At 38.8% G+C, this 21,278-nt stretch overlaps 2 protein-coding genes across 2 annotated transcripts; both read right to left on the reverse strand.

Moving 5' to 3' along the window:
• Positions 1 to 4,626: 4,626 nt before the first annotated feature.
• Positions 4,627 to 7,954, reverse strand: LOC105476298 (olfactory receptor 8C8-like). Its single transcript, XM_011732082.3, has 2 exons — positions 7,033 to 7,954; positions 4,627 to 4,637 (listed from the first exon to the last, which is right to left on the reverse strand). The coding sequence occupies exons 1-2, from the start codon at positions 7,952 to 7,954 to the stop codon at positions 4,627 to 4,629; spliced, it is 933 nt and encodes a 310-aa protein (XP_011730384.2).
• Positions 7,955 to 12,664: 4,710 nt separating this feature from the next.
• Positions 12,665 to 15,095, reverse strand: LOC105476297 (olfactory receptor 8B3). The gene is made up of 2 exons (XM_011732081.2): positions 14,970 to 15,095; positions 12,665 to 13,631 (listed from the first exon to the last, which is right to left on the reverse strand). The coding sequence occupies exon 2, from the start codon at positions 13,612 to 13,614 to the stop codon at positions 12,673 to 12,675; it is 942 nt and encodes a 313-aa protein (XP_011730383.1). The 5' UTR covers positions 13,615 to 13,631; positions 14,970 to 15,095; the 3' UTR covers positions 12,665 to 12,672.
• Positions 15,096 to 21,278: the final 6,183 nt, after the last annotated feature.

Below are 21,278 nucleotides of genomic sequence, written 5' to 3' on the forward strand. Positions count from 1 at the left end.
CTAGAAAACATACCTTTCACCAATTAAAAAGAAATAAACAGGCTGAGCACATTGGCTCATACCTGTAATTCCAGCACTTTGGGAGGCCGAGGTGGGCAGATTGCTTGAGGCCAGGAGTTCAAGACCAGCCTAGTATTCCTGGTTTTTCTCAATCCTTTTCCTGGCTCTGCCCCCTCTATATATATTCCATTCTAACCAGGTTTCCTGCTTATGAGTGAGCCATTGAAAGTTCAAGCCCAGGGTTGCTATCCTCTGTCTGGCAAGGGTGAAGAGTTGAAAAGCATTATCACAAAATGCCTCAGATTTGCTGAGCCTGATTACCAAGGTTGTAAAGGCCCACCTCACTAAAATTCAAGGATAGCCAGTGTGACTGTCCTTCAAAATCAAGGGTTGACTAGAGAATTCCCTGAGTCGGAACATTAGAAATGAGAAGTCAGTGATGGAGGCAACTTAGGAAGAGGAAACATTTTTAAAAGAGAGAGATAATTGTGAGTTGCTCAATAAACAGATAAGCTAAGAAGACTAATGCATTAATTTTAGGCAAATAAGATGGATCCAGTTCACACAGAAATAATAATGTGCATTGAGAAAATCTGGGAAGAAAAGAATCTTTCTAAGTGCTTGCAAAACTATGAGCCCAACAGAAGCTGGAGAAAACTCCTCAGCTCTGGAAACTTATTTTAGGTTGTATATATTTACCATTATTTTGTATTATTTCTCCAACAGCTTCTTTTTGAAAAGTCCAGCATGAAACTGTTGTATAGTGATAATTAATAAAAAGCAAGGTCCCGGACAAACTAAAAAAAAAAGGCTATTAACATATTTTGAATGGACAAAGTGTAATGGTTCAGGTATAGGAATTAAAAGAAGGTGAATCAAAGGGACACAGGAAAATTCAGAGGGAAATACCTGTGACAATATATGTAGCTATCTAATCTCCTCTAGGTATTTTCTGTCCTGTGTACATTATTTACATGATTCTGTATAATGTTAAAGTCTACCAAATATGTAATGGAAAGAGACTTACAAAAACTCACAAAACTGAAATATACAGCACCTCACTTTCTGAATGCTAAATATACAAGTATTTCTTTGGCTATCAACAAAAGTTGAACTACGTAGTGAGCGCACCCAGTCCACTGGCCCTAAATTGGACTAAGCTATTTAACAACTTAACTATCTCATATTGTTGGATTAGGTGTTGGAGACCTAAACAAACACTTGGGGAAAAATGTAGTGAAAAATACTTAATAAAAATGTCTGGCAATACTTTATCAACTCGGTAGTGATTATATTGACTGTTTTCATTATTCATTAAATTATAAATGAATATTTTGGGAAATTCATTTCAATGCATATGATAAATTTGTTGATAAAATAAGGAAACAGAGTCCTTTCAGTATGTACCATATTAATGTGAATTATTTAAAACCCAAAATACACTTAAAATCAGAATTATAATTATTTTACTTTTATTAGATAACATTTTCAAATAAAATATCTTCATAACAGTCAATAAAAATTTGTGCTTGCTTCTGGAAAGTAATTTTTTCTATCAGGTTTGTGAATAAAGCTTGTAATTACTGTATGAGAATTCTTAGTAATTATAACTAACAAATATTTACAATCACCACCAACAACAAATTTGAATGTAAAAGTAACAGAATTTAAAATTGTTTTGAAAAAAATAGCCAAATATTTAAAATTGAAATCCCATTCAAACAAAGCAAATAGTCTTTTCTTTCATTGACAAATTTTATTTTGAATCAGTTTGGAACCAGCTTCACTTTTTTGCTTAATATTTCCAAATAACAAAGATACCCTAATTTTCAGAAAACTTGTGCATTTTTAGACCAGTCATGCTAACGGATGATACTAACAGAATACACCAGCTGGAAATGGGCAGAAGTATCTGATCTGGGAACAGAGAGACCAGACCACAGACAGAAGCACTTAAGGCTGGGCACTGTACTTCTTGAGCACCTGACAACCTCTTCAGCAAACCCCTGGGCCTCTTGTTCACAATAAGCTCTGTCACCCTCTGCATGTGACAGTTGTAGCTGGTATCCAGGGGTGAAGCATCTCTTTGGTTGGGATTTTAAAGTGGAGCAATGAGTGCTATCTTGTCTCACTGCTCTTGCTCCTACCAAAGCCGTGGTGTGCCGTCACATCAGACTTCTTTACTCTTGACCACCCAGGAGCCCTTCCCAAGCTAAATCTGCCAGAGCAACCAGACTGAAACTCCCAACCTGATTATCCTAGGCTCAGTACCTTAACCTCAAACCCCTTTTGCCATTCTATCTGTTATACGGTAGTTAGAAAGCTCTGTCCCAATGTATTTTCATAAAGGAGAAAGAATGAGACTTTTGGAAAGCAGTACCTCAAAACCTTTTCATTAATAAGTCAGCCTTGGTGCTATGTCAAATCCAGGACCTGATAACATTTCAATTCCTTTGGGTGATGAAATGAACTTGGTTGGTAAATAGGTACCATGTCATGAATCTCTAAATATAATTTCTAATTTAATGTTTTTCCTGAAAGTTAAACCTTGGGATATTGCCCTTTTAAGTTTGTGCAACAAAATCTGTGTTTAAAATATATATAATTAATATAATTAAGCTTTTATGTAAAAAAAGCAAGGTTTTATATGTCTTTAACATATATTAGTATGGTTTTCCAGTTTTAATTGTGTGTATGGAGAAACTATGATACAACAAATAAGAAAGAAGTATTTGACAATATCTATATCTTTACCAAAGTACACATATAAAACTTATAAGCATTCAATAATTTTAAAATAAGCTTATACATTCGAAAGTTATTTTATATCTAATTTTCTCATTACATTAATTTTTTCTTTGAGATGGAGTTTGGCTCTTGTTGCCCAGGCTGGAGTGCAACGGAGCCATGTTGACTCACCACAACCTCCGCCTCCCAGGTTCAAGTGATTCTCCTGCCTCAGCCTCCCGAGTAGCTGGGATTACAGGCATGCACCACCACTCCCAGCTAATTTTGTATTTTTAGCAGAGATGGAGTTTCTCCATGTCAATCAGGCTGGTCTTGAACTCCTGACCTCCAGTGATCTGCCCACTTTGGCCTCCCAAAGTACTGGGATTACAGGTGTGAGCCACTGCGCCCGGCCTCATTATATTAATTTTAAAAGATAATAAACTTTAATTTAAACTTTAGTTATAAATATTATTAGAAGTGGTTTTAATTAAAAAGTGAAATCAATTACATTTGCCATGTCAACACAAGAAATTCAACCTATAAAATAAGCCGGTTGACTTCACAGAACTAAGTCAAGCTATTTGCTGATTCATTTTCCATGAGAGAGTGCTGGTGACTATAATACAATACTTAGATCACAAAGTAATTCCATGCCTGCAAATCACATTTTACTTTTTTTTAAGTACTGGGTGGTTATAGACATGAATTTTATACACCTCTTTCTATGTCATTATTAGAACATGAACTTCTAAAATATGTGCTTTAAAGCAAAATCCAAACCAAACAGTTATAAGGTTTCTCTTTTTTTTTTTTTTTTTTTTTTTTTGAGACGGAGTCTCGCTGTGTCTCCCAGGCTGGAGTGCAGTGGCACGATCTCGGCTCACTGCAAACTCCGCCCCCTGGGTTCACGCCATTCTCCCGACTCAGCCTCCCAAGTAGCTGGGACTACAGGCGCCCGCTACCACGCCCGGCTAATTTTTTTGTATTTTTAGTAGAGACGGGGTTTCACCGTGTTAGCCAGGATAGTCTCGATCTCCTGACCTCGTGATCCGCCCGCCTCGGCCTCCCAAAGTGCTGGGATTACAGGCTTGAGCCACCGCGCCCGGCCTAAGGTTTCTCTTTAACCAGGCACTATAATGAATGTAGGCAAAAGAAAGATAGAAGCAAATATAGATATTCAGATTCTGCTTCAGGAGTAAAAGTTTTAAACAAAATTAAGTAAGTGAGATAAATATACTAATGAATGTAAAAACTTGACTCTTCACTCTAACACCAACAATTTTAATCACATAGAAGTAAAGTACTTAGCCAGCAATATCATCTTCTAAGGCTATTCTCACAAAATGTTTTAGAACTTTTCAAAAATTATGGTATCTTTGTATAAATATAAAAATTACAATGATAATTAATCATGTCCCCTACCTATGATATATCCTTTGAGGGGCATCTTGCCCTGAGTTCATTCAAGGTAGTAATGATGCAGGATTTTTCTCAACCACTTTGCCAGCTGGGGTCCCCCATGGCTTGTGACACCCCCTACCCCAAGCCAGGGCCTTACTCAGCTCGTGTCCTGCCACTAGAGGCACCCCACCCACTTGGCCTGCCTATCTTATAGATCGTACCCACATCCAGCAGTTCCTGAGCTCTTGTCCCATGTCCAAGAAGAATGAGGTTACACTGATAATTCAAAGGGTGAGGATGGGCAGAGAAGAATTTTATTGAGTGACAGAACAGCTCTCAGCCAAGGGGGGATGTGGGGAGGTGGCCCCCCACCACTGCATTCTGGTGGTTTCTCTCCCAGTGTAGCTGGATCCAGGGCTTCTTATGGACTCAGAATGGGGAGTGCATGCTGATTGGTTTGTAAGTATGCAAAAAAGATTAAAGCAAATACACCATTCAAAGGTGGGCAGAAAACAGTGTAGAAAATCAAATGGGAAAGGGTAGGTAAATGTAAAATACATGAAGTGTGGGGATCAATCAGAGGAAAGTGCACTAGAAAGAAAGACAGGTTCTCAATCCAGTCCATGGATTTCACTTGTAGCTTGGCTTTCAAGCTTTAAACTGTCTTTGGCTTGAAGGTAGGGTTTCAACCAGGGACCTGCCCCTATCTGCCTAGGCATTTCTGCCTCCTGCCACTGTCAGTAATAGGCAATAGACAGTTTAACTTCTGTGTGGAGCCTATTTTCTATTCTTTTTGTTATGAGTAACTATTTTTGTTTCTAAATGAAGGCATATTATCTAATAGGCCTGTACAGTACGTACACTACTATGGAAATACTGACATGCCTTTTCAGGAAGGCTTGACCCAAACTCCTCAGCCTCACCATTCAGGAAATTATCACTATTATTAAAAGATCTGGATGAAACATGTCTTTGGAGCTCACCCTGTTTACCCTACCTTAAAATCAAACCTTTGCAGAGGCAAGTGTATTTTTCTAGTTGGGGATCAAAGCCTTGAAGAGCATCTCTGTGCTGTAGGCATTTTGGCTGAAGGCACCATCATTCCCATACAACCCCCACCTTCCAGTTCATTCTGAAATAACTCCCCAGAAGTCCTCTTTCTTCCCAGACTTCTTTTTTTCAATTTATTTGTGGGACGAACAATAGTTTCAAAAATCAGGCCCTGCATCATAAGCTGTGTGACCTTGAGCAAGTCACGTATCATTTCTTCTTCTGGAGAACAAGATAAGAAGATCTAAATGTAAAGGGATTTGTTAAAAATGCAGCACACAGCATGGGCCTCAGATTTCATTTTTTATTGTCAAAAAAGTCAAATTTACATATTACAAGAATAAATCTCAATCAGGCAAATTTGTGCCATATAATTTTGTTTGCTTTTTAAAAGAAGTATTAGATCTCTTTTTCAATAAGAACCCCTGTTACACAGCAAGGTAGACAGAAAATCTTGACACTCATTATACATGGCACTTTATTCTTTTGCCAAGAATATCATTGTAAAACTTTTAATCACAATCACAATCCACAGAGATTGTGGACATGAATAAGGTGGTAACAATGTCAATTCTATTACAACAAAATGTAAGTTGACCAATGTATTGTCATTATATTGGTAGGATTTGAGAAAGGTGGATAGAGTTGTGAGCCTAATCCATCTGTAAACATCTGTAAGAATAGAACCTTGGTGCAAGAAGGTGTGCAGTTCCATTACAGTTGTGAGGCCAGAAATCCAGAATAAGAACCACTCTTAAAAGAACCCTGAAAAATTCTGGAGATTTTTACAACTTTACCTTGTCCACAATTGTTGTCATCCCTTCTGTCTTTTAATGTAGTTATAAATAATAAAACTAATGAAACAAGAAAGAACTCTATGTAATTGCTTCAGAGAAGGCAAGAAAAAAGTGAATTTGTCAGACAGCATCCACCTCCCTGGCATACCATCGATGAGGGTGACACTTAAGAAAAAAATAGTAGGTAGATAGGAAAGTATATCAGCTCAGCATCTCCATCTGGTATTGTTACTGGCTAATGTTGTGAAATCCCAGGTTCTTGGTGCCATGAACAAAGAATTGGACATGACACACATGCATATAGCAAAGCAGCAAAAGGTTTATTAAGCACAGTATGATCCGCAATGGATCAGGCTGACCCATGAGAGGTATCAGCCCTGGTTTATTACATTTCATGGCCTTTTACATGTTTTTATCATCACTTGCTTAACCTCACCTTCTCTCCTGTAAATGAATTGCTCATCCTTGCCTTTCCCTCATTGTGCCTTAACCTCACTTTATTTCTCATAAGTTAATTGCTCATCCTTGCTTAACCTTACTTTATCCCTTCTGACCAAATTGCTCATCTTTACTTTTATTTCTCACGACCAAATTGCTACAAGTCATTCCAACTCACTTGCCTTATATTACATGTTCCAACTCACTGCTTACTCCCTCATCAACTTGCCGCTTACGCCCTTATTTCGTATGTTCTATTGCTGCTATCTTGCAGGTTTTGCTTTCGCTATTGCTTAAGCTAGCCTACGTCCAACAGGTCCCCTTCACCCCCGACTTCACCCCCAACTTCCTGGGCTATTCTCCTGCCTCAGTATGGGGAATAAAGTTCAGGCTTGGGCCACCTTGGGATGGAGGATGATTCTTCTGTCCAAGGATAGACCCACAGAGTTACATTGCATAGTGGGAGAAGAAAGGCAGAAATCTTGCTAACAAGACTTTAGAAAGAAAGATGGAGAGAAGGAAAAGAAGAATAGGAGGAAGCAGATAGAGAGGAGAGGAAGACTCAGCAATTGGAAAAGGGGCTAAGGCAGCACCATTGCCTCTACTCAGTTTGTAATTTTCTTTAGGGTTTTCTTTAGAGCAAGTTTGACATCCTTGTTCCTGAGACTATAAATGAGGGGGTTCAGCATGGGTACTACATTTGTGTAAAACACTGAGAGAAACTTCCCCTGACCCATAGACCCATCAGATGATAAATTAACATGAGCGAGCAGCCCAAATCCATAGAATAGGCCAACAGTTATTATGTGGGAGCCACAGGTACTGATGGCTTTGAACCAACCCTCAGCTGAGGACATGTGAAGGATATTGAAAAGAATCAAAGCATAAGAGATTAAGATAATGAGGCTTGATACTATCACAACTGTGCCCACAATAACAGACGTCACCAGCTCATTAGCATAGGTGCTGCTGCAGGAGAGCTGGAGCAGTGGGAAGATGTCACACATGTAATGGTTGATGACGTTGGAGTCACAAAAGATGAGCTTCATCATACATCCTGTATGGACCATGGCGCCAGCAAACCCCATCACATATGAACCAAACATCAGCAGAGAACAGATCTGAGGGGACATGGTGACTGTGTACAGAAGGGGTTTGCAGATGGCCACATAGCGATCATAGGCCATGGCTGTCAGCACATAGCACTCAGAGTGGACAAAAAAGCAGAAGAAAAAGAGCTGAGTTATGCATCCTGGAAAGGAGATGATGTTCCTCTCTGAAATAAAGCTCATCAGCATTTTGGGGGTAAAGACAAATGAATAACAGAGATCAATGAAGGACAGATTGAAAAGGAAAAAATACATGGGAGTGTGAAGGTGTGAATTCAGGCAAATTAGATTAATTAAACTCAAGTTGCCCACCATGGTGGTCATATAGTTCACCAAGAACAGGAAAAACAGGGGCAATCGGAGCTCGGGTTGGTCTGTTAATCCTGTAAGAATAAATTCTGTCACTGAAGAGTCATTTTCCACAGCCATTCACTTGCTGGGTGTGATCTGTAGGAACAGGTGTAGAAAACATTAATAATGGACCCTCACTCTTTATCTCCAGAGGGAGAGCTGAATCTACTGGTTTACAAACCCAAGGGTGTCTGAAGACACATAGCAAGGCATCCAAGGCTTAATACTTTCTATGGTGATTCCTGAGAATTCCCTTTTCCTGCCTTTCTCCCCCATCATGTTGTGTGTCTGTCTGGTGAGAATGCTGGTAGACCTCCCAATGCATCTGCACATTATTCCCTTCCTTCTCCTCAAGTTTCTCTAAGGACTAAAGCTGGAAAAAGCAATAAATTGATGGTATTGCCCCAGAACTTTTGATTTATATAGTTTTGAGCTTGAAAGGAAATTATCAAGACAAAAGTGATTCAATGCTTACCTTTCTATGCTTGGAGGACTAACTGCTGAAGGACCATCAGAGTCCTTCCTACCCACTGTCCTGAGAGGGTCAAAGTTGCTGATGATGAAGGCAGTAATTGTCAACAGCATAGACCTCCATCTTCGACATGCTAGAAGAGGTATTCTAGGGAATATGCCATAAAATCTGTTTGAGAATTTTCCCAGAAGGTTCTCCTCTCTTGTATGCAGGAAAACAACCACCTTATAGGAGCCTCCTAAAGTCAGATGACTTGAATAAAAATCTATTTCACGTCCCATAGTTCTGGGAAAGTTGATTAGAAGCACAAAAAATTATTCTCCACTTTATGATTTCCTCCCAAGTTTAATGAGCCCCTTGAGGGTAGATATTACCAAGACTGTGTTTACAACCTGTGTCACAGATCCAGCATCGGCTCCTTTGGGACTCAGTGTTCCACTCAGTTTATAATTTGACATCAAGAAGTCCTAATTCCCACTGCAGAAGGGTGAGCGCCTCCCTTCGTAATCATCCCCTGGAGTCTATGCACAATTCTACAGGAGAAATGTCCAGGGCACAGTCACTTGCCATTTCTGCTACCTTCCTACAAGACCCCAGGATTGTGTTAGTAAAATATTAGATCATAGCTTTAACACTATACATGCTTGTGGAAACCAACACAATAGAGATGTAGCCAAATGGTTGAGGGAATGGGAGCAGGGCCTCAAGTCAGGCTGAGTTTAAATCCAGGCTTCTTAACTTTCTCTGAGACCTCAGACAAGTGATAGAACTTCTCTGCCCCTTGTATATGTGTATTTGTATCTATATAACCTATGCATATCTATAAACTAAGGCTAATTTTAAAAAGCTATCTCATAACGTTTTGTGGGAATTACATGAGTTACACATAAAGTGTTAGAAATGTGCCTGACACATAACAAGAACCTGGTTGGTGTTGGCACCCCTGCCCCTGTTACTCGTCCATATGTATATAAATCAGGATTTATTGATCTTGGTGCTTTTTACATTTTGGACAAGTTTAGGTTGTGGGGCTGTCCTGTGTAGCACAGGGCTCAAAGCACAGCATCCTGACCTTACCCGTTAGATGCCACTGATATTCCCCCCACCACACAGACACACCAATCATTAAATCAAAATTTTCTCCATTGTCAGACATCCCCTGGGGAGCAGCATTGCCCATATTTGAGAACCGCTGCTCTGTCTCTATAGCCTGCACTTCTGCCATAACAGTTTTTTAGAAAGTTCTACTTTATGTCTATTTATGTGTCTCAAGTTCAAAGTGCCCCAAATTGAATTCAGTGTTTTCTTAGGCTTCCCAAGGCTGCTCCTTCTCACGTCATCATTTTATAAATTATTTTTACCACCATCTGGGCATATAATCCACAAACTAAACTTAAGCACCTCCTTCTCCCTTACTATCTCTTCCAGTCTCCAAGTCCCAGAGAATATACCTCTTTGAATGATCTGGACTTTCTCTCAATTCTACAGCTTTCATAGTCCCTCTTCATCTCAAACTTGGATTACTCTAAAGGTTTTCTAACAGACTCCTTAAAGGTGAGAATTTGGACCTTTCAGGTCTGTCAACACCACTGAAAACACACACACACCTCCTCTTCCTGCCCCCCGTACAAACTCCTACCAATAGGATTATAATTATAAATTCGGTTTTAACAATATACCTGTGTTATGTTATTAAGCCTATTTTTAAACACTATTCACAAAAAATTCATCAAGTACTATAATTGTTTTTCTTTTTTTCCTATAATCCCATATATTTTTCCTTTTTTCTTTATATATTCTTATCTTTTTTTTTTTTTTTTTTTTTGGTAAATCTCTTCTCAGTACATGCCCTCATGGAGATACAATTTCATATTTATTTATTTATTTTAGACAGAGTCTCACTCTGTCACCCAGGCTGGAGTGCAGTGGTATGATGTCACTTCCCTGCCACCTCCACCTCCCAGGTTCAAGTGATCCTCCTGCCTCAGCCTCCCCAGTAGCTGGGATTACAGGTGTGTGCCACCACACCCACCTAATTTTTGTGTTTTTATTAGAGATGGGGTTTCACCATGTTGGCCAGGCTGGTCTTGAACTCCTGACCTGAGGTTATCCACCCATCTGGGCTTCTCAAATTGCTGGGATTACAGGCGTGAGTCTCTATTCTGTCCCATGGACTTGTTCACCTGACTTTATAACAAAACTAACCTGCGTTGATTGTCACAGCCTTATACTAACTTTTAAAATCAGCTAATGTAAGTCTTCTTTGTCATTTAGGGTCCCCTAAGTAGGAGATGTCAAGAAATGATAAGACCTCCAACACATACTTTGTTATACATGCCTATTAAGGATAAAATTGGAGGAAGCAAGAGTCAGCAATGAAGGCCTCAGATCAGGATGAAAGTCACCTATGAAGGAGAAAGAAATGGAAAGTTCGCATAGGAAAATCTCAGACCACAGAGTAGTTCTAAAAAGTCTTGGTTGGGAGGATAGGAAGTCTCTAAACAAAGATTTCCTATCAGAAAAGACCCATGTGAGATGGAAATTGCCAGCTCTCTTTAAGTCCCACCCGCCCTGCAGAGTCATTGACTGAGGGCATCTCAGAGTAAGAATGGACTCTGCCTAAACACCATGGTGGATCCAAAGAAGTGCAGCTATAGACTTTCAGTCAGCCATGCACGCCACCGATAGGTCTCTTGATAGGGAGCTGAGCAGTTCTTCTCTGAGGCTATCACAGTTCACCTCTAAAAACATAAATTAAACCCCAATGTTGTTCAGATTTATAATTGTCATTATTTTTATATGTTATTAATTATTAATTAAAATAATACATTTATTGTTGGTGTTCACAAGCAAGGTACTCCAATTCAGCCAGGCATGGTGGCTCACACCTGTAATTCCAGCACTTTGGGAGGACGAAGCAGGAAGATTGTTTGAGGTCAGGAGTTAAATTTTTTTCTCCAAATATTTAAAAATTAGAGAGGCATGATGGTGTGTGCATGTAGTCCCAGCTACACAGGAGGCTGAAGAAGTCTTCTACTTCATGCTATACACAAAAGTTAATCTAAAAATGGGCCAAAACCATACGTACAAAAAAACGTTTAAACTGTAGGCTGAAGTGGAAGAATTACTTCAGCCCAGGAGTTGGAGGCTGCAGTGAGCTATGATTGAGCCACTGCACTCCTATCTGGGTGACAACCTTTATATAAAATGTGTTTCCTGTCTTAGTGGTGAGATAAAATTTAAATAGGCCCACAAAATATTTGTAGAAATATAGTTTATTAACATTAATATACATTTCTTATGATAAACCACATTGGATAAGGAAAAGGTTGTATAAAATATTTCTGCTAACTTGATGTGTAGTATTTACCTATAAGGAGTAAAAAAATAACATTTACAGTAGGAACTACATGCTTTTTTCAAAATTGTCAGTGCTGTTTTAGATAGTAATAAATGAAAGTTTTGTAATGTAATCTATATTCCCCGTTATTGGAATCCTGAGGTGCAAATGTATTATTTCTCTAATCATCCTCTGTTAACACTGACTTTGGCAATAAAAGGTGGAGATACACATATTCTTTGCTATATCAAATGGACTGGACTGATAGAGGTTCTCAGAAGCAAACGGCATGTGATACAAATTTTGCCATTCTCAAAGGGAACAAGAAAAGTCAGAATAATAAAAGGAAAAATGGTGAGAACATAGAACAAAAGGACAAGATCACGGGGATCTGATTCTGCTTTATGCTACCTACATTTGTAACAGAGACATTTCATTAAATCCAGCTGCCTGTATCTGTAACAAAGTTGATAAAAATAAAAATGCTTCTATCATATTTGGCACTTCTGTGTTTAGGTGAGAAAGCCATGACTTTGACATTTTTATAATTCACGAAATTTACCATATTTGTCCAGTTAAGAATAGCCCAGGAGAGAGGAAGTGTATAAAATGATAATGAAAAATATCAGTGCATTATGTTCCTTTTACAAATATGCCGTGACCTATTTAGTAAAATTGTGAGAAGTGCCAGAGATGCAAAAACAAAAAAAAAAGAGACAAGATGATTGCATAAGAGAAATGATAAGACAAGTTTATTAAATCACACTTAACATCATCTGTAGAAGCAACAAAATCTCTTCATGAAAAACCTAACGTAAATGACGAGTTAATGGGTGCAGCACACCAACATGGCACAGGTATACATATGTAACAAATCTGCACGTTGTGCACATGTGCCCTAGAACATAAAGTATAATAAAAAAAAGAAAAACACTAATAAAAATTTGAAGTCCTTCAATTGCTTTACATTATTACTGCTTCTAATTAGAATATCTTTCTTCTCTGAATTTTAATCAGAGCTTTCCTCAGTGCAACTTTGACATCCTTGTTCCTCAAACTGTAGATCAGGGGATTGAGCATGGGCACCACATTAGTGTAGAAAACAGAAGAAACTTTTCCCTGCTCTGTAGATCCAGGAGAATATTTAAGATACATGAATGCTGCTGACCCAAAAAACAGAGACAGAGCAATGACGTGGGAGCTACAAGTACTAAAGGCTTTTGATCTTCCTTGAGTGGATTTGATATGAAGAATGCTAATGACAATGAAAACATAAGAAATGAGGATGATAAAACTGGGTACCGTGATATTAATACCCACAACGATGAGAACCACCACCTTGTTGACATAGGTGCTGGTGCAGGAAAGCTGGAGGAGGGGGAGTATGTCACACAAGTAATGGTTGATGATATTAGCACTGCAGAAGGTGAGTCTAAGCATGCAGCCGGTGTGGGCCGTGGCTCCAGCCAATCCCATTGTGTAAGCAGCAAAAGTTAGCATGGAACAGACCTGATGGGACATGGTGACCTTATACAGCAATGGATTACAGATGGCCATGTAGCGATCATAGGCCATTGAGGTCAACATGTAGCATTCAGAGATGACAAAAAAGAGAAAGAAAAACAGTTGAGTCATGCACCCTTCATAGGAGATAATATTGTTTTTTGATACAAAGTCCATTAACATTTTGGGAGTGAAAACAGAGGAGTAACAGATATCAATGGAGGAGAGATTGAAGAGGAAATAGTACATGGGGGTGTGGAGGTGACAATTTTGGCTGATAAGAGTGATCAAGCCAAGGTTGCCTACCATGGTGACAATGTAGATCACTAGAAACAGGAAAAAGAGGGGTTGCTGGAACTCCAGACGATCTGTTAATCCAGCAAGAATAAATTCAGTCACTAAGGAGTTATTGTTAGCCAGCATTTTTTGTCTTCAAAACTCTGGGAAGACAAAAGAAAATTCCATTAGTAGGGAACACAGATTTCTTTTTACAAAATCTCATTCATGAGGAGGGGACTCAGGCTGTAGGAATTTGGGTGAGTTCCTCTTTGTTTCATGGGGTCTGAATGTGCTGAATGTACTGCCACACCCACTCCTCAACATTTCAGTCACTGTCTTTTGTCTGCACAGGGTGAATGTGACAAACAATTGCTCCGGTCCTTACTAGAAGACAGAGAGGTGAAGTAGCTGAGGCACAGGCCTACTTGCTGTTGAGCTTGGGTTGTGTGGATGTGTCTCATCTCCCTCGCTTCCACCTGGCTCTTCACTTCCTAGTTTCTTTTTTTTTTTTTTTTTTTTTAAGACATATTTTCACTCTTGTTGCCCTGGCAGGAGTACAATGGTGGGATCTCGGCTCACTGCAATCTCTGCCTCCAGGGTTCAAGAGATTCTCCTGTCCAGCCACCTGAGTAGCTGAGATTACAGGTGCATGCCACCACCCCAGCTAATTTTTGTGTTTTTAGTAGAGACAGGGTTTCATCATATTGGTCAGGCTGGTCTTGAACTCCTGACCTCAGATGATCCACCCGCCTCAGCCTCCCAAAGTGCTGGGATTACAGGCATGAACCACTGTGCCTGGCCACTTCCTAGTTTCTCCTTATGTTTCCATTATTCTGCTAGACACTTCAGTTTCCTTGTGATGTCCACCAGGTAAGGGAGGATTCCTTTAGGGCAGAGACCATGCCCATATTCTGTTTCCTAGACAAGGGTCTCCTATAGCATTTCCAGATACCTTACTGTAAGAATCCATGAAGTCACCAGGTGATAACTGAAGACCCTTGGTAGTTGAAGCCTTATGATTCACCACACACAAATCACATAAGTGTTTCTGCACATTCTCCTCTATTCCATCCTAGCTAGACAGAGGATGAAGAAAGGAAGCTGAATGTGCTTCCACAGGTCTTTGTAGGAGGGCATGAGAGAAACATAATTAATTTGGGTACAGTCATATTAGTTGTTAAGTTTGTAAAATTTTACCAAACTGGTATTTTTATGATACTTAAACTCTTCTATATGTATAGCACCTGTCAATATGTTTTTTAATTAAGAGACAAATCTCCTTTCCTGACATTCCTCTGTTCTGGATGTTTCACTTGTAACTGCTATTGCTATCTTGATTACCAGGCTAAGAATGAATCCAACAGAGAGAACAATGTGAGAGAAATGCAAGCCCTAGAGTCAGAGCTCCATACCACTAAGTTTCTTGCTATTGAATAGAATTCTTTTCCCCATTTTTCAGCAACATCCAGGAGGGAGAAATAGAAGCTTGATTAACTCACCTCCCTTCCACTGAGAGAACTCAGTGCTGACCCTTGATGTGTGTTTCACCTCCACTGCCCTAGGGGAAGAACTGGCTGTGAAGGTATCTATTTTGACCAGATGTAGTCAAAGAATCTTCTTCTCCCTTCACTGGTAAAAGGATTGAGGATAGATCTCAGACTCTGAATGTTCTGGGAGTCATTTTGAGGTGTAGGTCAAACTATTATTTATAAATTTGCCAAGAGGTTTTGTTGGAAAACCGGACTTCACACCAGAGCTACCATGTCATAGAGCACATGGCATTTGCTCAAGGCTTATAATTCTTTTGGACCTGATTAGATATCCAGCAGCAAGTCTCTCAGGACCTCCCCGACCTGACAAACTCTGCAGGGAAGGAATTATATGCCTGTGTTTACAGCCTAATTTGTTGTAGTAGATGTAAACTTCTCATCAGGGATTATGCAATCCACAGGGCATAGAAGAAAGAGCCTCTGCTCTCATGTATAAAGATGTAAATGTAATGATTGTCAGAATTTTTGCTAATTGTAATCCTAGGTAGTGTATTAGCTTTAACAGCAATGTATGTATAATTTAGTAAAGTTTATTATTATGCTCATTTTTAATATTGAGTGATTTTAAATAATCCATTTTTACTTTTGCATACTTCATAGGCAGAAAGAAAAAGGATACTTTTCATTGATTTCAGATTTTTTAAATAAAAATTTTGTTAACAGAATTAACCTTTATTTCATAAAAATGTATTTACCTTGGGTTGCTCTAATTCAACATGTCTTTGCCTTTCGGGTTAAAATCAAATCCATAAGAAAAATCAGTATTCAGGGGCCCTCATTTTAAGACAGTGTGACTTCAGAATTTCCCTGTAGGTAGGAATTTGTGCTTGTGAGAAGGCATGTCTTTTTTTTTTTTTTACCTTTTTACTTTAAAATTACTAGAATCACAAGAAGTGGCAAAAGTCATACATAGATTCCCTTGAACCCAGTTTCCTCACTTAGAGACATCTTCCATGACTATAGGACAATAGCAAAACTAGGAAATTGACATAGGTTCAATAATGTTAACGAAACTACAGACCTTATTCAGTAGTTTAATATGCTTGTATGTATGTATGTGTAAATCTATGCAATTCTATCCCGTGTACATATTTATGTAACCACCACCTAAGTCAGGATACAGAAGTCTTTTTTTTTTCTTTTCTTTTCTTTTCTTTTTTTTTTTTTTTTTTTGAGACAGGGTCCTACTCTGTTGTCCAGGCTGGAATGCATTGCTGCAATCACAGCTTACTGCAGCCTCAACCTCCCAGGCTCAATAGATCTTCCCACCTCAGCCTCCCAAGTAGCTGGGACCACAGGCACATGCCACCGCCATTGGATAATTTTTGCATTTTTCATAGAGACAGGATTTCATCATGCTGCCCAGGCTGGTCTTGAACTCCTAAGATCAAGCAATCCACTTGCCTTGGCCTCCCAAAGTGGTGGGACTACAGGAGTGAGCCACCATACCCAGCCAAAGATATCCATCTTAAAAGAGATGCATAAATTTTTATTTTTTTATTTTTTATTGGTAATTATTTTATATATTTATGGGACACAATGTGGTGTTCTGATAAATGTATACATCATGGAGTCATTAAATTAAGGTCATTAACATATCTATCAACTCACATACTGATTTTCTGTAGTGCAAACACTTACAATCTACTCCCTTAGCAATTTTGAAATATATATTGCATTATTATTAACGATACTCTCCAGTCAGTGCAATAGATTTCAAAAACTTATACCTCCTTTCTAACTAAAACTTTGCACCCTTTGACCAACATCTCCTCATTACCTTCACCCCCAGCCTTTGGTAACAACGATTTTTTTTCTTTTTCTTTTTTATTATACTTATTTATTTAAAATAAATAAATTAAATAATAAAATAAATAAATAGATTAAATAAAATACTTATTTATTTAACAATATCTGAAACCAGGTCTCACTGTCACCCTGGCTGGAGTGGCATGATCTTGGCTCATGGAAGCCTTGGCCTCCTGGACTCGAGCAATCCTCTTACCTTAGCCTCATGAGTAGCTGAGACTACAGGCGCCTGCTACCACACCCAGCTAATCTTTTTTATGTTTGTAGAGACAGGGTCTCACTGTTTTACAGGTTGGTCTTGAACTCCTGGGCTCAAACAATCCTCCCACCTTGGCCTCCCAAAATGCTGGGATTACAGGTGTGAGTCATCACACCCAGCCTAATTTTAAAATTTCTCTAATTTTTATAAGACAATATTCCACAAATATATATATTCATAATTATTAATGAAAATTTGTACTTTCTTTTGGAACATAAAGTCTTTACATCAGGCTTTGTGCTAGAAATAGTTATTTGCAATGCTTTTCAAGAATTTTTAATGAGTGTATCTCTAATTTCTTTTATAGTCACTGTTTTATTTCACATTGACCTGCTATAAGAGAATACCTAAGACTGGGTAATTTAAACAGAATTTTCTTGGCTAATGATTCTGGAGTTGGGAAGTCCAAGACTGAAGTGTCAGCATCTTGCAAGAGCCTTCTTGCTGTGTTATCACATAGGGGAAATGCAGAGAGATGGGGGGAGAGAGAGAGAGAGAGACGAGAGAGAGAGAGAGAGAGACTGGAGCTGAACTCATCCTTTTGTAAGGAACCTACTCTTGCTATAAAGGCATTAATTCATGAGAGGAGAACCCTCATGGCCTAATCACCTCTTACAGGTCTCATCTCTTAATACTGCTACAATGGCAATTAAATTTCAAGATGCATTTGGGAGGGGACAAACAATCAAAACACAGCAATCATCATCAATGAGAAATTATATATAAAAAGTGGTGAGAGTTTTCAATAATTTGTACCACCATTTAGAACTTTGCTATTGAAATCAGAGTTTAAAAATATAAGAGGTTTTTTCCTTTCTTTGGCATATTTAATGTTGAATCAGTTTGGAATCAGTTTCACTTTTTTATTTCAAATATTACAAAACAACAAAGAAGTTCTAATTTGTAGAAAGTGTATGCATTGTTAGAGTAACCACATTGCAACCAGCTTAATTGCCACCAAAAGGCTCCATCAGCTGCTATAAGAGAATATATGGACAGAAGTATCTGATCTAGGATACTTGGACAGAAGTATCTGATCTAGGGCTTCTGCCTGGAGCAGTGGCCATAGGATTTCTGGCCTGGTCTCCCACCACCACGGAAGGCAGCACCTAAGGCTGAGCACTGTGCTTCTTGGACACCCAAAACAAAAGCTCCATCAGCAGCTCCATAGGTCTCTTGTCCACAATGGTCTCTGTCCTTCTCTCCATGTGACAGCTGTAGCTGGTCTTCAGGTGGTGAAGTGCCTCTTTGGTCAGGCTGTGAAATAGAACAGTGAGTACCTAACTTGGCCAACTGTTCTTGCAGCTGAGCAAAGCATACTATCAGATACTCTCCACCCTTTCCCTCCTGAGAGCATCTTTTTAGGTTCTGTAGCCTCTGCCTTTCACATATATTCTTATAGGGCTTCTATATGAATAAAACTTTCTTCCAATTAAAATTGTATTTATACAGCTGGTACAACAGAAGGATAACAAAGATGTATGACAGTACTCCTATCTTCAAGAAAGTCACTAATTTGCAGATACGATACTTCCAAATATCCACAAGTTGGTTTTAAAAATGCATCATATTCTAAAATAGTCTTACTTCAAATCTCAAATTATATTAGTTTTTAAACCTACATTTGAATATTTAATCATTTCAGTTTTATGTAAATTATAGCTTTAATTTTAAAAATTGAAAATTTTTGCCAGGATGATGAAAAGAGTGGACCTGTAATATAAGTCTGTTGATTCACAGCAGAACTAAGCATTTTGCTGACTTATCCTCCACCAGGGGGTGCTGGTGACACGGATATCGTATTCAGACTGCAAGGTACATGCCAAACCTGCGACTCATATTTCACTTTTGTTAAGTACCAAGGATGTAGTCATGGATGCTGAGCATCTTTGCTTGTCTTTTGTAAAATGTGAAGTTTTTAAAGATGTGCTGTCGAGCTAAACTTAGATCAAACCATTTTAAGCTATTTAATCAGGCATCTTAATGGATGTAGGAGAGAAAACAGTAGAGGCAGCTATGAGGCCTTCAGATTTCTGCATGGTAGAGTAAGAGTTTTAAACAAATCCATTACAATAACGTAAGTTTACCTAATATATGTATATAAATGATGCTTCATTCTTACAGCAAATTTTTTAGTCAGATGTAAGTAAAGATCTTAACTGGTATAAATACGTTCTAAAGCTGTTCTTACAAAGCAGTCTTTTCAGCTTTCTCAAAAGGTAGTAGTATCTTCTGACAAAGATAAAAATTGCACACATAGGGAAGCTCATTCTCCGGAATCAGATATGTCCTTTAAGGAGTATTTTTCCTTGAACCTTTTGAGAAGTAGAAACGGACAGAGAAAATTTTTCTTGTGAGTAAGCCACAAAACATGAAGATTTTGTAAAGATTCATTTTCTATGATTTGTGTTATAAATAACTCATTTTTTTCTGTTTCCAAATATAAAAACATATTATAATATGTAACAGACTTTTTAAAGTACACCTGCAATTCTAGAGATTGTGTCTTGCTTCACTAAGGAGCCTTGTCCCAAATCTCTGCAGCCTCACTATTTCTGGAAATAATCACTGTAATACAAGAATATGATGAAATGTTTCTTTGTAGCAGACTTTGTTTATCCCATTCTAAAATCAAACCTTTCTAGGGCCATGTGCATTTTTCTAGTTTCACATCAACAACTAGTCCATTATCTCTCAACTACAAGCATCTTGGCTGAGAACATTATTCCCACAAAGACCCCACTTTTAGGTTCTTTGACAAAGATGTAAAAGAAATATAACTGAATTGGCCATCCCGCAAAAGAGATGATGTTCCTCTCTGAGATAAAGCCCATTGGAATTTTTGTGGTACAGACAAATGAATAGCAGACATCAATGAAGGATAGAGTGAAGAGGAAAAAGCGCCTGGGGGTATGAAGGTGAGAATTTAGGGACATGAAATTATGTTCAAATTCTCCCCACGGGGACTACATTAAGAATGAAACACTGGGGCAGCTGGAGTTTGTTAATCTCACAAGGATAAACTCAGTCACTAAAGAGTTATTTTCTACTGCCATTCATTTCATGATATGATCTATAAGAACAGAAGCAGGCAATAACATTAATGACAGATCCTCCCTCTTTGTCGCTAGAGGGAGAGCTGGATCTGCTGGTTTGTCAGCTCAGGGTTGTCTAAAGACTTACAGCAAGGCATCCAAGGAGGAAGACTTCCTGAGGTGGTCCCCCACGGCCTGAAAGTCCAGATTGTCCTTCCCTCTTCTCTCCCTCCCCCATGTCAGTTTTTGTAGGTCTCTAACCAGAGAAAACTGCTTGTAGACCTTTTGCAGTTTCAGCACTTCCTCCATCCAGCCAGGGCTGTCTCCAGAGTATTCCCCTAGAATCTTTGATTTATGGGTTTGGAAGGAAATTGGCAAGACAAAGATGATTTAGACATTCGTCATTTTTCCTAGAGACCCTACCGATGCTAGGCCTCGAGGGCCCTTCTTTCCCATTGTCTGGAAGGGGGCAAATCTGATGATGCAGCAGGCAAAAGCCATCAGCACAGTCTTCAGTCTCTGACAAGCTAGAAGAGTTATTTGGAGAATCTTCCACGACTTCTATTTGAAAACTTGCCCAGAAGGCCCTCTTCACAAGCAAGCGGTAAAACAACTTTTGAAGCCTAAATGGCTTGAATGAGAATTTGTTTCATGCCCTACAGTTCTGGAGAAAGTGATTCAAAGCCCAGAGAATGATTATTTCTATTGCAATTTCCTCTAAAGTTGGATGAGTCTCTTAAAGGTTTATATTACTGAGCCTGTGTGTATATCCTGTGTCATAGACCTACCCTTCAATCCTTCCATACTCAAAGGTCTCACTCAGTTTATAATTTCATGTCAGGAAATCCAGTCTCCGATGCAGAAGAGTGAATGCTCCCTTTGTCACTTCATTTTCCCCTGGAGTCTATGCACAGCACTACAAAAGGAAAGTCCAGGGATACAGTCACTTGCCATTTCTACTACTTTCCTACATGCCTTTGGGATTGTGTTAGTAAAATAGTAGATTATAGCTTTGACACTATACATGGTTGTGGATTTCTCCTCTATAAAGATATTTGTAGCAAAGTAGATAAGAGACCATTTAGCTACTTTGTAGCTAAGTCAGACTATCTCCATTTAAATCTAGACTATTTCTCCACTTTCTAACTGTGAGAT

Source organism: Macaca nemestrina, chromosome 12 (genome assembly GCF_043159975.1).
Source record: "Macaca nemestrina isolate mMacNem1 chromosome 12, mMacNem.hap1, whole genome shotgun sequence".
Classification (NCBI taxonomy): domain Eukaryota; kingdom Metazoa; phylum Chordata; class Mammalia; order Primates; family Cercopithecidae; genus Macaca; species Macaca nemestrina.